This window comes from Balaenoptera musculus, chromosome 6, assembly GCF_009873245.2.
Source record: "Balaenoptera musculus isolate JJ_BM4_2016_0621 chromosome 6, mBalMus1.pri.v3, whole genome shotgun sequence".
Classification (NCBI taxonomy): domain Eukaryota; kingdom Metazoa; phylum Chordata; class Mammalia; order Artiodactyla; family Balaenopteridae; genus Balaenoptera; species Balaenoptera musculus.
The window spans coordinates 33,257,059-33,271,030 of record NC_045790.1 but is presented as its reverse complement, the minus strand read 5'-3'; the positions used below and the strand labels follow the sequence as shown (position 1 = coordinate 33,271,030).

The following is a 13,972-nucleotide window of genomic DNA, read 5'->3' as shown; positions in this document are numbered from 1 at the left end:
TTTCCCTTGATTTTCTAATAGTTGCATCTGTATCAATTTTTTAATATGTGAAGCCAAGAATTCTTCTCCCATTAAAAACCAGTTTTCTGGGCTTCCCTGGTAGCACAGTGGTTGAGAATCCGCCTGCCAGTGCAGGGGATACGGGTTTGATCCCTGGTCCGGGAAGATCTCGCATGCCGCGGAGCAGCTAAGCCCGTGTGCCACAACTACAGAGCCTGCACTCTAGAGCCCGCGAGCCACAACCACTGAGCCCACGAGCCACAACTACTGAAGCCCGTGCACCTAGAGCCCATGCTCTGCAACAAGAGAAGCCACCGCAATAAGAAGCCGGTGAACCGCAATGAAGAGTAGCCCCCACTCACCGCAACCAGAGAAAAGCCCGCACACAGCAACGAAGACCCAACACAGCCAGAAACAATAAATAAATAAAATAAAATAATAAAATAAATTTAAAACAAAACCCCCAAAACAGGGGCTTCCCTGGTGGCGCAGTGGTTGAGAATCTGCCTGCTAATGCAGGGGACACGGGTTCGAGCCCTGGTCTGGGAAGATCCCACATGCCGCGGAGCAACTAATCCCGTGCGCCACAACTGCTGAGCCTGCGCGTCTGGAGCCTGTGCTCCGCAACAAGAGAGGCCGCGATAGTGAGAGGCCCGCGCACCGCGATGAAGAGTGGCCCCCGCTCGCCGCAGCTAGAGGAAGCCCTCGCACAGAAACGAAGACCCAACACAGCCAAAAATAAATAAATAAATAAACAAAAATTGAGAACAAGAAGGAAACAAAGCAATGAGCAAGCATCCTTGAGTATATGTATTTATTTAAAAAAAAAACAAAAAACAAAAAACAAAAAACCCAAAAAACAGTTTTCTATCTGCACTTACTGGTTGCTATGGTCTGAATGTTTGTGTCCCCTCAAAATTCATTGTGTTGAAATTCTAACCCCCAAAGATGATGGTATTAGGAAGTAGGGCCTTTGAGAGTTGCTTAAGTCTTGAGGGTGAAGCACTCATGAATGGGAATAATTAGTGCCCTTATAAAAGTGAGCCCACAGAGATCCCTAGCCCCTTCTACCATGTGAGGACACGGTGATTTCAAAGGTGCTGGCTCTAAACCAGGAAGAGGGCTCACACTAGAACACTGACCGAGCTAACACCTTGATCTTAGACTTCCGGCCTCCAGAAATAAATTTCTGTTGTCTTTAAGCTACTGAGTCTGTGGTGTTTTGTTATAGCAGCCTGATCAGACAAGACACTGCTTCCATTTTTGCCTCATATTCACTCTTGAACCCATGCCAAAATGGCTTTCATTCTTACCACACTATGGAAATCACCCTTGCTAAAGTAATCAATGGTTTCCATTCCCCTAAGTCCAGTTTTCATCATACATAGTGGATCATTTACTCCTTAAAATATTCTTGTCCCTGACTTCTGTGATCACATTTTGCTAGTTCTTTCCTACCATCTGTACGTCTCCTTCTCCTTTTCCTGTACTGTATAAGCCTTTTCACTCAACCCTTAATGTTACATATAGTTCCTTGGGGCTCCATCCCAAGCATTCTCATTCATTCCTTTAATAAATACTTACTGTGCACCTACTATGGCGTAGAAACTGTATTAGTTACAGGGCATTGCATTACAGTCCCTGTTCTCAGGGAGTTTAGAGGAAAAGCTGTCAACCATAAATTATTTAATTGATCATTAATTGTAGTCAGTATAAGGACTATTAAAAAGTTCAAGGTACCACTTCTACGGGTTAACTGGAGTAAACTTGGCTGTGTCTGACATTCCAAAGATGCAACCCATTTAGTCACAGGGGAACCGGAGGTGCTCTTATAAGCAAAACATCTTCCTACAGTTGAGAAAAAAATTAATAAACAAGGATAAAATCCCTTTGAATTTCTCAGTTGAAATTAAGATTCTTCTTACTCTCATTTCCTTCTCTGATTTGTTTTAGTAGGCAAATCTCCAGTCTGTCTGATGGGATCAAAATTCAGATGGTGAGGTGACTGTAGATTGTGTTTTGTTTATAAAAATGCTTTCACCATGGGCCACAAGGCTGGTGGTGGTCTTCTTTCTGTAGGGCTCCTGACTGTCAGCCAAAGATCGAAAGATTAAGAAATTTACTCTAATATTTATAATATACAAAAGCTATGAAGGATGTAATAACACTTGTCTGTGAAGCAATTTAGTCAGGTTAGTCACTGAAAGACTTATTTCTAATATTTAAATTTATTTCTTAATTTTATTTCTAAAATTAAGAGCAGAAAACATGGCTTCAGCTTTTATTAAAGTCTATTATTGGAGTAAGACAGAATAAGAAGGAAGAAAAGGGAAATAGGGAAGGAGAGATACAGGTGGTGTCAAGAGACATCAGATATCATTAATGACACCTTCATCTTGTAACTTCATCTTGTATTATCTTGAATAGCCCCTAAGCTATTCAAAATCCTGCTTTGCGTTTGCAACCATTGGTTTATACAGTGGGTGTTACAACTTGGGACCTTCCTGCAAGTTCAGTGAAATCGACTCCAAGTCTACTTTTGGTTCCTGCTTCAGCCACTCTCCAGCCCTCTTTATGTAAAGGAGTGTTTTAGGGAATCCCCTGGTGGTCCAGGACTCTGAGCTTCCACTACAGGGGGCCCAGGTTCGATCCCTGGTCTGGGAACTAAGATCCCTCAAGCCACGAGGTGCGGGAGTGGGGAAGAAAGGTGTGTTTTATGCCAAAGCCTGAATCACCTGCAGGATAAAGCCTGGGTCAGTTACCTGATTCTTATGTTATTGTGGGGAGTTACGGTCATTTCTTTCTAAGTATTATCCTTACTTAGAACTGGAGTATTTTATACCAGTCAGTTGCACATCATTATGTCATAGGCATTTGAATTTGCTCACAGTTGGAAAAAATTTGCTTTTTGGTGATTTCTAAAGTCACCTTGGTCATCAAGCACTTCTTTCCAGGGAGTGCTGATTAAGTAATTGAGTGCTAGAAACACATCGAATAAACTTAACAGTGTATAAAAATTTTAAAAGAAATTCATTTGATTAAATAGAACATGAATCAAAATGAACCAGAATATCTGTAAATTACTTTCTACAGTGCTTTGAAGAGACACAGATGTTGAGGGCCGAGCTCTCCAGTGTGCTGGAGACCTCAGGGACATGAGGTTTTATGTTCAATTGACATGGTAACAATTCAGATCTGCATGTTGGCATCTCTCACAGTTTTTCTATCAGTGGAGTCCAATATTTGCTATGAGAAGAGACAGACTTCACACCTGGAGTTCAAAATTTGGTTTGGCGGGCACCAAAATAGCCTCCCCATGTAAATGGTTTAAATAATAGTTGCTGATACTTGAGCACTTGCTAGGTACTAGTGCTTTACATTAACCTCCCAAAAGTCTTATGATGCAGGGTATTAGTACCTATTTTGGGATGAAGAAATAGGTATAGAAGTTAGGTCACTTGCCTAAACGATGGACCTGGCAGCCTGGCTCTGAAGCCTCAACCCAAGGGGTTTTGCCCTCCTCGTAATGACTTAGTATGTAGCTTTCAGTCTCAGTGTCTGTGCCCTGCTGTCACCCTCACTTTCCCACCCGCCCACCAACCGTCTGGCTTTTTTCAGGAGCTCACCCCTTTCCTCCCTCTCCCACTTCCTCCTTAACAAGAGGCCCCTTGCCATCTGCAGCCAAGGTCAGAACCACATACGCTGTGGTCAGTGCTTGGAGCACAGCAGACTACTTCTTCCTCCCACCTGTGCTTTTCTGAATTCTTCCTTTCCCACTTCTTTCTTCCCTCTTCCCTGACCTCAAGACCTCATGCTCTGCAGGGGAAAAAGGAAGCGGCTGTGTGGGTCAACAGAAAGCCTCACATTTGCTGGCTCCTAGAAATATCTTTTCTTGACTTTATGCCCTGCCTTGCTGGCTCCAACATACCCTGTGCCTAGACCTTTGCTCCCCAGCTGCTTCATCTGTCTGGGTCTGACCAGTCCTCAATTAAGCAATTAAGTAATTAAGCAATTACTTTGTTTCAAACCTCCCTGGCTGCACAAGTCAGACCAGTGCTCTCTAACCAACTTCCTCCTTGTAAGTGTTCCGGAACCAATGGACTTGAGTGGATGAGAAACTCAGAATGCAGTAATGAGAATTAGAAAAATAAACATTCTTGGGGCTTCCCTGGTTGTGCAGTTGTTAAGACTCTGCGCTCCCAATGCAGGGGGCCAGGGTTTGATCCCTGGTCCGGGAACTAGATCCTGCATGCATGCCGCAACTAAGATTTCACATGCCACAACTAAGGAGCTGGCGAGCAGCTACTAAGGAGCTGGTGCACTGCAACTAAGGAGCCCTTGAGCCGCAACTAAGGAGCCCGCCTGCCGCAACTAAGACCTGATGCAACCAAATAAATAAATACTTTCAAAAACTCTTTAAAAGCTAACAAAGTTATAAAGTGATATGACTGACAGGGTAAAATGATTGGTACATTTCCAAAGCTGAGCAGGTCAGCAAAATAAGGTAACTGGGTGGTCCAGAAGGGGAGCTGTTATGCCTGTCTTGGCCCCTTTTGGACTGTGACAGTTTTTCATGGTGCAGAGAGCCTTGTCTCATATTAATGGGTAAATAATGAGGCAAAGTGGGGTTGTCACTCTCCCAAAGTCCAATTCCAGGATAACTGTCATTATTTGACCTGTCTTGCAGTTCCTCAGAAGATACCACTCACAAGGGGTGTCTTTATTTAATCTGAGTTAGAGCTCACCTGATGCTATTTCCCTGAGGGCAATCGTTTAAGGCAGGTGGCTGCCTGAGGTGGTGATAACAGTTGGAGAAAACAGCAAGATAAACAAAAATGTAAAGGAAAAGCTGGGGAATGAGATATCCATAAGGGACTTTGAAACGCTCTGATATTCCTGGGAAATTAGAAGCCCAGGGACATGCCCGGAGTCATGTTCATGCTTGAGAAAGACCTGAGAAAAATCAAAGGTCTCATCTCTGGCTGGTGTTGAAACTCAACAGAAGCAGGGAGTAAAGTAAACATAGAATTGTAGCCAGCTTGCCTGAGCACTGAAGGCAATCTCCCCAGCAGGCACACAGAGACCTCAGCAAAGCCTGGGAGATTTATTGGTTCCAGCCACTTGGGAATTTATATCGGATCCTTAACTAATCATTAAACTAACTGAGCAGAGGCTTTAGTGGCCACACATGACAATAAATGCAGACTACATAAAATCATTTCAGTTAATTCACTAAAGAAACAAATAGTAACAATAATGACAACAGCAACAAACAGCAACAACAATAAACCCTGGAGAAACGGGGATGTATCTGTTTTCCAGAATTGCCACATTACTTTTCGTTTTTTTTATTAAAGTATAGTTGATTTACAACGTTTTGTTAGTTTCAGGTGTACAGCAAAGTGATTCAGTTCTGTATATATATTCTTTTTCAGATTATTTTGTTATACGTAATTAAAAGATATTGAATATAATTCCCCATGCTATACAGTAGGTCCTTATCGTTTATCTATTTTATATATAGTAGTCTGTATCTGTTAATCCCAAACTCGTAATTTATCCCTCCCTCTCCGCCCTTTTCCCCTTTGGTAAACATAAGTTTTTTTGTTTTTTTTTTAACATCTTTATTGGAGTATAATTGCTTTACAATGGTGTGTTTGTTAGTTTCTGCTTTATAACAAAGTGAATCAGCTATGCATATACATATATCCCCATATCTCCTCCCTCTTGCGTCTCCCTCCCACCCTCCCTATCCCACCCCTCTAGGTGGTCACAAAGCACCGAGCTGATCTCCCTGTGCTATGCAGCTGCTTCCCAATAGCTATCTGTTTTACATTTGGTAGTGTATATATGTCCATGACACTCTCTCACTTTGTCCCAGCTTACCCTTCCCCCTCCCCATGTCCTCAAGTCCATTCTCTACGTCTGCCTTTTTATTCCTGTCCTGCCCCTAGGTTCTTCATAATCTTTGTTTTTTTTTTTTAGATTCCATATATATGTGTTAGCATACGGTATTTGTTTTTCTCTTTCTGACTTACTTCACCCTGTATGACAGACTCTAGGTCCATCCACCTCACTACAAATAACTCAGTTTCATTTCTCCATTAGTTTGTTTTTTATGTCTGAATCTATTCCTGTTTTGTAAATAAGTTCATTTGTATCATTTGTTTTAGATTCCACATATAAGTGATATCATATATTTGTCTTTCTCTGTCTGATTTACTTCACTTAGGATGATAATCTCTAGGTCCATCTATGTTGCTACAAATGGCATTATTTCCTTCTTTTTTATGGCTGAGTAATATTCCATTGTATACATGTACCACATCTTTTTTACTATTCATCTGGTGATGGACATTTAGACTGCTTCCCTGTCTTGCTATTGTAAATAGTGCTGCTATGAACATAGAGGTACATGTATCTTTTTGAATTATACTTATGTCCAGATATACACCCAGGAGTGGGATTGCAGGATCATATGGCAACTCTATTGTCATGTATTTTCTGTGTCTTAATTTACTTGTGGGGAAAAAAAAGCATCTAGATAGCTCTAGCCAAGCTTGTCCTGAGCTATGTGAAAACATACTCAGTTATCTGAGTGTGATTCATGCTGACCTCCCTGATAATGTGTTGAAGAAACAGTACTCTTCCAACCTCAGAACTTATATATTCAAAGAATCTGGGTTCAAAGTCTATGCCAACATTCCAACACTTATATGACCTCCCAAATGTTGAGCTCCATTTAACAATCTCTCCAAACCTGACTGGCTCACCAGGTGAATCATGGAGTGAGCCGGCCTTCCTCGGTGTATGTGTAGAGTAGAGGCACAATTCCAGTCTAGGGCTGTCTCAGGATGTTCATAAGTGGGTCCTACCCAACTGATGTCAGAGCAAGGATGGGCCGTGTACCTCTAATGGCCACTCATGGCAAGATCAATGTTTACTCGTGGGCAGGAGGACACTTGTGCTGGGATTCTAAGGGACACCCTTCAGGAAAGGGGTTCGTTCAAAAACTTGCCTGGATTTTCACCCTTAGAAGTTCTGAGTTTTATCCCACCTCTCCTGCTGTCAATTTTCATCTCTTCCTTTTCTCTGGATCCTTTCCCCTTCTTTGAGTGTGAAGAAAAAATCTTTCAGTTGCCCTATTCTAAAAAAACTTACCCCAAAGATAGACTCTTGGAATTTGTGGTATTTGTCAAGTGAAGAAAAGATTTTTTTTTTAAAGTGATGGTGAAATAATTGAATGTCCATGTAGAAACACAGAAAACTTGACTCTCATCTTACACTATACATAAAAATCAGTTTCAGAGGGACTAGAGGCCTCAATGTAGAAAGCAAGAACAAACTTTTAGAAAATATGAGAGAGTATCTTCATGACCTTGCAGGGTAGAAAGTGATTTCTTAAACAGAATATATAAAACAAACAAACACCTGATAAATGGGGCCGCAATATAATTAACTTTTGTTTATCAAAATGTTAAAGAGCGAAAGACAGCTTCAGAGTGATAGAAGACTTTCATTTTGAAAGAGAACTCTTTCAAATCAATAGGGAAAAGACAAAATCCAGTAAAGAAAACAGACAAGAGACTTGAGCAAGTATTTCATAAAGTAGGCATCTAATGGCCAATAACACAGGATAATTAAAATCAAACCTCCCTAATATATGACTATACACCTACCAGAATCACTGAAATTAACAAACCCGATAAATGTTGGTGAGGTTATGGAGTAATAGGAACTCACACTCTGTGGACGGGAGTATAAACTAGTAAAACCACTTAGGAAACCAGTCTGGCATTATTATCAAAGTTGAAAGTGTATATGTATTCCCAATGACCTAGTGATTCCACTCCTAAGTATAACCCCAAAATAAAAGTGTTATTCACCAGGAGACACGTACAAGAATATTCATAGCTGCCTTTGTTATTTTGAAGTTCCCCGAAGCTCCAAACTTAACGAGGCAAAGTCCACTGACAGTAAAATAGATAAATTGTGTAGTGTTGGCGGAGAATACTGTGTATCAAGGAAATTGGATGAACTCTGGTTACACACAATACTATGGCTGAATCTTAGAAATATAAAACTGAGCAAAAGAAGCCAGATACAAAATGATTCATCTTACCTAATTCCATATAAATGTTTTAAAAGAAGCAAATAATTTTTCTTGAAATTTTCTCTTTATATAAAGTTCAAAAACAGGCAAAGGCAGTGTTTAAGGATTCATAATTAGAAGTTAAGGCATAAGGCAAAACAGGGAAGTAATTACCACAAAGATGGGAACCTCGTTATCCCTGAGGGAGGGGGGCAGTTGAACAGAATGTGCAGGGCAGGGGTGTCCGAGCTGAGGGATGGCAATGTCCTATTTCTTGACCTGGGTGGCACTTTATAATATGTTGTCTATTTGGTTTTATGTGTTTTTCTGCATGTGATAATTTACAATGATAAGAAAAACCCTGCCTACAATTTCCATCTTGCCTCTCCCGAGCCGGTCCCTCTTCTCTCCTCTCCTCTCTGCCACAGGAATGTCCTTTCTGTCCTCATTTTCTCCAGTCTCTTAACTCCCACTTATCACACAGACTGTCCGGGCCCTCAGCCCCGGTCACCAGTAATATCCTAATTAGCGAATCAGATGAATGTGTCTCCTCCATTCTGTGGAGGCGGTGGGGGGGGGGGGGCTTTGCTGTTCACCTTGTGGTTCTCTTTCCCCTCTGCTTCCCCAGACCTTCCCTCCTCTGGTTCTGTCCTCTCTCTCCCTCTGGCTTCTCTGTTTCATCCTCTGACTTCTCTGACTTTGCTGCTCCTGAAACACTGGTGCTTCCCAGGTTTCCCTCCCCGTGGTCTTGTCCACACCCTGGCCACCTGTGTGCTAACAGCCCCCAAACGTATAATGTCCCCTTCCAGGCTCCAGGTGCAGGTGCGCCTAAAGCTTCCTGCTCCATCTCCATCTGTATCTGGATGTTCGACATCATCTTAATTTCAACCAGCAGCCTCAAAATGAAGTCATTCTTTTCCTTGCTCCAACCCGATTCCTAGATTTCCTATCTACGTAAAGGGAATCACTTCCAAGTGGATATCTCAAGCTAGGAATGTGGACTTTAACCTGTCCTGGCACCAAGAGCTACTGTTACTATGTTCACACTGTGCTAGGCACTTGCTACGGTCTGAATGTTTGTGTCCACACACCACGCCCGCCCCCCCCACACCACGCCCCCCCCACCCCACGCCCCCCCCACCCCCCCCCGCCAAATTCCTGTTTTGAAAATGTCATGCCCCACATGGTGTATTAGGAGGTGGGGCCTTTGGGAGGTGATTAGGTCATGGGGGAAGGGCCTTCATGAATGGGTTTAGTGCCTTTATAAAAAAGACCCCAGAGGGACTTCCCTGGTGGTCCAGTGGTTAGGACTCCATGCTTTCACTGCTGAGGGCACGGGTTTAATTCCTGGTCGGGGAACTAAGATCCAGAGCTGTGCAGTGCGACCAAACAAACAGAAGCCCAGAGAGCTCCCTTGCATTTTTGGCCATGTGAGGACGGGCCCTCACCAGACATAGAATTTGCTGATGCCGTGATCTTGGACCTCCCAGCCTCCAGAACTGTGAGAAATATGTTTCTGTTTATAAGCCACCCAGTCTGAGATATTTTGTTACAGCAGCCTGAGTGAACTAAGACAGCATTTTAAAAAACATATATTACATATATTTTTCGCATATATTACAGAGGAGGACGTGGAAGTATTTGCAGGCAGAGCAGCTCTGACTCCTCGCCCTGACTTCTGCCCAGTTCCACTGCAGCGGCCTCTTATGAGCACAAGTATTTTCCCCCAGCGTCAGTTTCCACCGCCTCTAACCTACTTCTGATCATCACGCTAACCTCCTAACTGGTGTCCCAACCACACACAAATCTCTTTCTATTTTTTGTCCATCTTTAACAGGGCTAGTAGAGTACTTTAATGATTTGATAGTGTAGATTTTTTTTTTGGCTGCACTGCATGGCTTGCGGGATCTTAGTTCCCTGACCGGGGATTGAAGCTGGGCCCCCAGCAGTGAAAGTGTGGAGTCCTAACCACTGGACCGCCAGGGAATTCCCGAGAGTGTAGATTTTGATTGCTTCCTTCTCAAATGCCTAGGCCACGTGATCTGACGCCAGCCTGCCCCCTTTCCCTACTCCCCAGCCCCAGCTCTGCATCTTCTCTACCCCAAGCACACAGGCTCTTTCAGGCCCCTGGGCCTGGGTACAGACAGTTCTCTTTATTTGTGATGCTCTGCTGACGCCCCTCCCTGTTCAACTGGGAAATCCCTGCCCACCCTTAAGCCCTAACTGATGTTCTCCGAACATCTGTGATGCAAGATTAGCATATTATTCCTTCTTGAACTCGTCTCCCTCTCTAGCAGTGGCCACATCCAGGGGGCAGTTAACAGTCTTGCTGAGTAGATACGTGTCTCTGGAAATTCTTGTTGAAGGAGGAGCACTGGACGAATAACCTGGTCAGCGGTTGTTGGTGCTGGTGTGTGGTACTCTGCTGGGTTTGAGAGGCACGGCTCTGCACCCTGAGGCCTGGAGATGCTCTGCTGTGGGAGGAGAGTGTGAGGGATAGAAAACAGGGTGGCTTTCGGGGGCTCTGTGTCTTGCTCACTGACCGCGGGCAGCCAGCTGCTGGCAACAGGCACCCTTCTCCATTGCAGATGCCTTTCTCTTGCTGCCATATTCACTTTGACCCTTTATCCCATTCCATCCCTTCCATTCTTTTGAATCAGAAAAGGCTCCCTGCTTTATGCTTTTTTCTCACTTATGATGGCGATCAGGATATGCCACCCCAAATATGCCACTTTGGCTTAAATATGCCATACTTAAGCGGATAGAGGAAGAGCCGAGAGCTCTTTCTGTGTCTGCCTTTTCTCATTTGCCTTCAGTTCAAAATAATTCTTAGAAGATATCTCTGCTCTTCCTCTGTCTGCTTAAAAACAGGGCATAACTTTCCCTCGTGCGAGTGTTGCCCTCTCCCATAACAGACAGAGAACAGCCATTGTCACTGGAGACAGAGATGGCGAGGAGATACCTCATGGTCAAACCTTATCTTCCAGTAGTTACCTCCATATATTTCCTCATCACTTTCCCACAATTTATTGGCCCTAAGAGACCAACCACTCTTTCCTTTGTCTACTCACTTCTCCACGATCTATCTCCTTTTTAAAATAGTATATAAGCCTCTGAGTCGTACTGCTTCTTTGGGATGTTCCCTTCTTTTCTGTGAAGCCTTCTTTTCTGTGACTTTTATGTGTACAAAAAATTAAAAATATTAATTAATATTTTTATTTATATGCCTTTGCTCCTGTTTATCTGCCATTTGTCAGTTTAATTCACAGACCTCAGGAACTGAACATTAGCGGGTAGAGGGAAAGATTTTTCCTCCCCTACACTTATAACCTATGAGATGAGCATGACTGTGACACATGCACAGACAACTAAACCGAAGATCAAGGAAGTTACAATAACTTGTGAGTAGAAGACTCAGGACTTGAGTCAAAGCCTTTTTACCTGCCTTGTTCCTTCCTTTGTTAGTGCCTAAACATTTGTTTTGCCTGTTTATTGAAGCTGAAGCCCAAGGGATTGCTGACACCTGCTCATGTGAGCTTCCCATGTTAAGTGTCAGGTTAGGAAAAGAAGTATACTTGGGTACAGCCCTGAAAAATCCCCATCCCAGACCCAGTCAGAAAAAAGCCTGCTGATTTATGGTGACAGGACTTCTGTGGCACCTAGCCCTGGGCTAAGCAATGTTAGTCACTCAGTGAGTTTTGGATGATGACATGAGATGATTTGGGTACCTGCCCCCCGCAGCAGGGCAGGTACCCAGGCCACCATCTGACAGGGGCTCTGAGACCTGGTTTAAGAGAAAGGGACCCTGAGGTGCTAACTACATCCAGGATCTGGATTCTTCCCCATTCTTCCCCTCCCACCAGTTCTTTGGGAAAATGTCTGTAGGTAAATACTATATCTGTGGACTTCTCTGGTGGCGCAGTGGTTAAGAATCCGCTTGCCAATGCAGGGGACACGAGTTCGAGCCCTGGTCCGGGAAGATCCCACATGCCATGGAGCAACTAAACCCGTGCGCCACAACTACTGAACCTGCACTCTAGAGCCCGTGCTCTGCAACAAGAGAAGCCAACGTAAGGAGAAGCCTGCGCACCGCAATGAAGACCCAACGCAGCCAAAAATAAATAAATAAATACATTAAAAAAAAAAAAAACCAAAACTATATCTGTGCCGTATGAGCCCTAAACACAAGTAGGAGAGGATAATCTTGTCTTTATGTGGCAGGGACAAAAACAGTTTCGGTTAAGAGACTTTTCAGGTTTGTCAACCTGAGAAGAACCCAAGAAGGAAAAATAAAAGGCTTAAAGAGTGCCATTAAAAATCTTATTGCGTTCCAATAATCCCTCTGCTGTAGTTAAGGAACTTGCCAGAAAGGCAAGGAAAGAGCATTACTTCCATTTACTTGGTCTTAAACAAGATGAAAGGTCTGCTCACCTGAAAGCCAGTGTTGCTGCAGCCCTCGGCTGTGAGGACTGCCGTCCTCTGCAGCTCCAGAGAGTTTTTGCTGCTCATGGATTTGGCTGGGCTCCGAATTCTTTTCAGACGTTTGGGCTGGAGGTCCCCTGTACCTGTGAAATAGAACACCGCCTCTGCTGAGGTCAGGATGCCACCTGCTATTGTAGGAACCTGGCCACTGCTTCAGTTTGGAAACTTCGATCAAAGTCTCCTGGTTGGGGTGAGGCAGGAGTGGCAAGGGGCGGGGTGGGCACTTCCAGATCAGGTCCACCTACTTCATTAATCCTTCTCATTATCCTCATTCCTGAGGACCCATTTTCACTCCGGGAAGAAGACTCCTGTGCTGCTCAAAACAGAAAAGGACATTTTCTCTACAGTCTTGAGGGAAAGAATCTGTTTCCTGTGCTGGTGCTGGGCACTGGGAGTGGTTGGTGGCAGAGAACATAAGGACTGGCTGCTACCAAGTGACCAGGATTCTGTGCTAGGTCCCTGCTTGTGACATTACATATAGTGGTCTCGGTTTCTCTTCGGAACACGGGAAAACTGAGGTGTCCCTGAACATCACCTTGGTTAACACCTCAGAGTAACAGAAACTGACGGTTTGCCCAGGGCCGTTTGCCCAGGGCCATTTGGCCAGTAAAGGGTCAGTGAGAAGTCAAATTCAGGTCTGGTGGATTCCAAAGCCTTTTTTTTTGTTGTTGTTGTTGTCCAAGGGTCAACTTTATTTGTATTTTTTTTCTTTTCTTTTTTTTTTTTTTAACATCTTTATTGAAGTATAATTGCTTTACAATGGTGTGTTAGTTTCTGCTTTAAAACAAAGTGAATCAGTTATACATATACATATGTTCCCATATCTCTTCCCTCTTGCATCTCCCTCCCTCCCACCCTCCCTATCCCACCCCTCTAGGTGGTCACAAACCACCGAGCTGATCTCCCTGTGCTATGCGGCTGCTTCCCACTAGCTATCTATTTTACATTTGGTAGTGTATATATGTCCATGACACTCTCTCACCCTGTCACATCTCACCCCTCCCCCTCCCCATATCCTCAAGTCCATTCTCTAGTAGGTCTGTGTCTTTATTCCCGCCTTACCCCTAGGTTCTTCATGACCTTTTTTTTTTTCTTTTTAGATTCCGTATATATGTGTTAGCATACGGTATTTGTTTTTCCCTTTCTGACTTACTTCACTCTGTATGACACTCTCTAGGTCCATCCACCTCACTACAAATAACTCAATTTCATTTCTTTTTATGACTGAGTAATATTCCATTGTATATATGTGCCACATCTTCTTTATCCATTCATCCGATGATGGACACTTTGGTTGCTTCCATGTCCTGGCTATTGTAAATAGAGCTGCAATGAACATTTTGGTACATGACTCTTTTTGAATTATGGTTTTCTCAGGGTATATGCCCAGTAGTGGGA

The 13,972-nt window shown here is 43.5% G+C and overlaps 1 protein-coding gene across 2 annotated transcripts in view; it reads right to left on the bottom strand.

Annotated features, from left to right (window-relative positions):
- Positions 1-12,878, bottom strand: part of SLC28A3 (solute carrier family 28 member 3) — a 58,003-nt gene extending 45,125 nt beyond the window's left edge. The window contains exons 1-2 of one of the 2 annotated variants that reach the window (XM_036854100.1): positions 12,820-12,878; positions 12,524-12,657 (exon numbers count right to left, since the gene is read on the bottom strand). In XM_036854100.1, coding sequence (XP_036709995.1) covers positions 12,524-12,601 — 78 coding nt within the window. In that variant the 5' untranslated portion in view covers positions 12,602-12,657; positions 12,820-12,878. Of the gene's footprint in view, positions 1-12,523; positions 12,722-12,819 lie in introns of those variants that run through there. The other variant, XM_036854098.1, reaches the window with a different exon arrangement.
- Between the last annotated feature and the right edge of the window lie 1,094 nt (positions 12,879-13,972).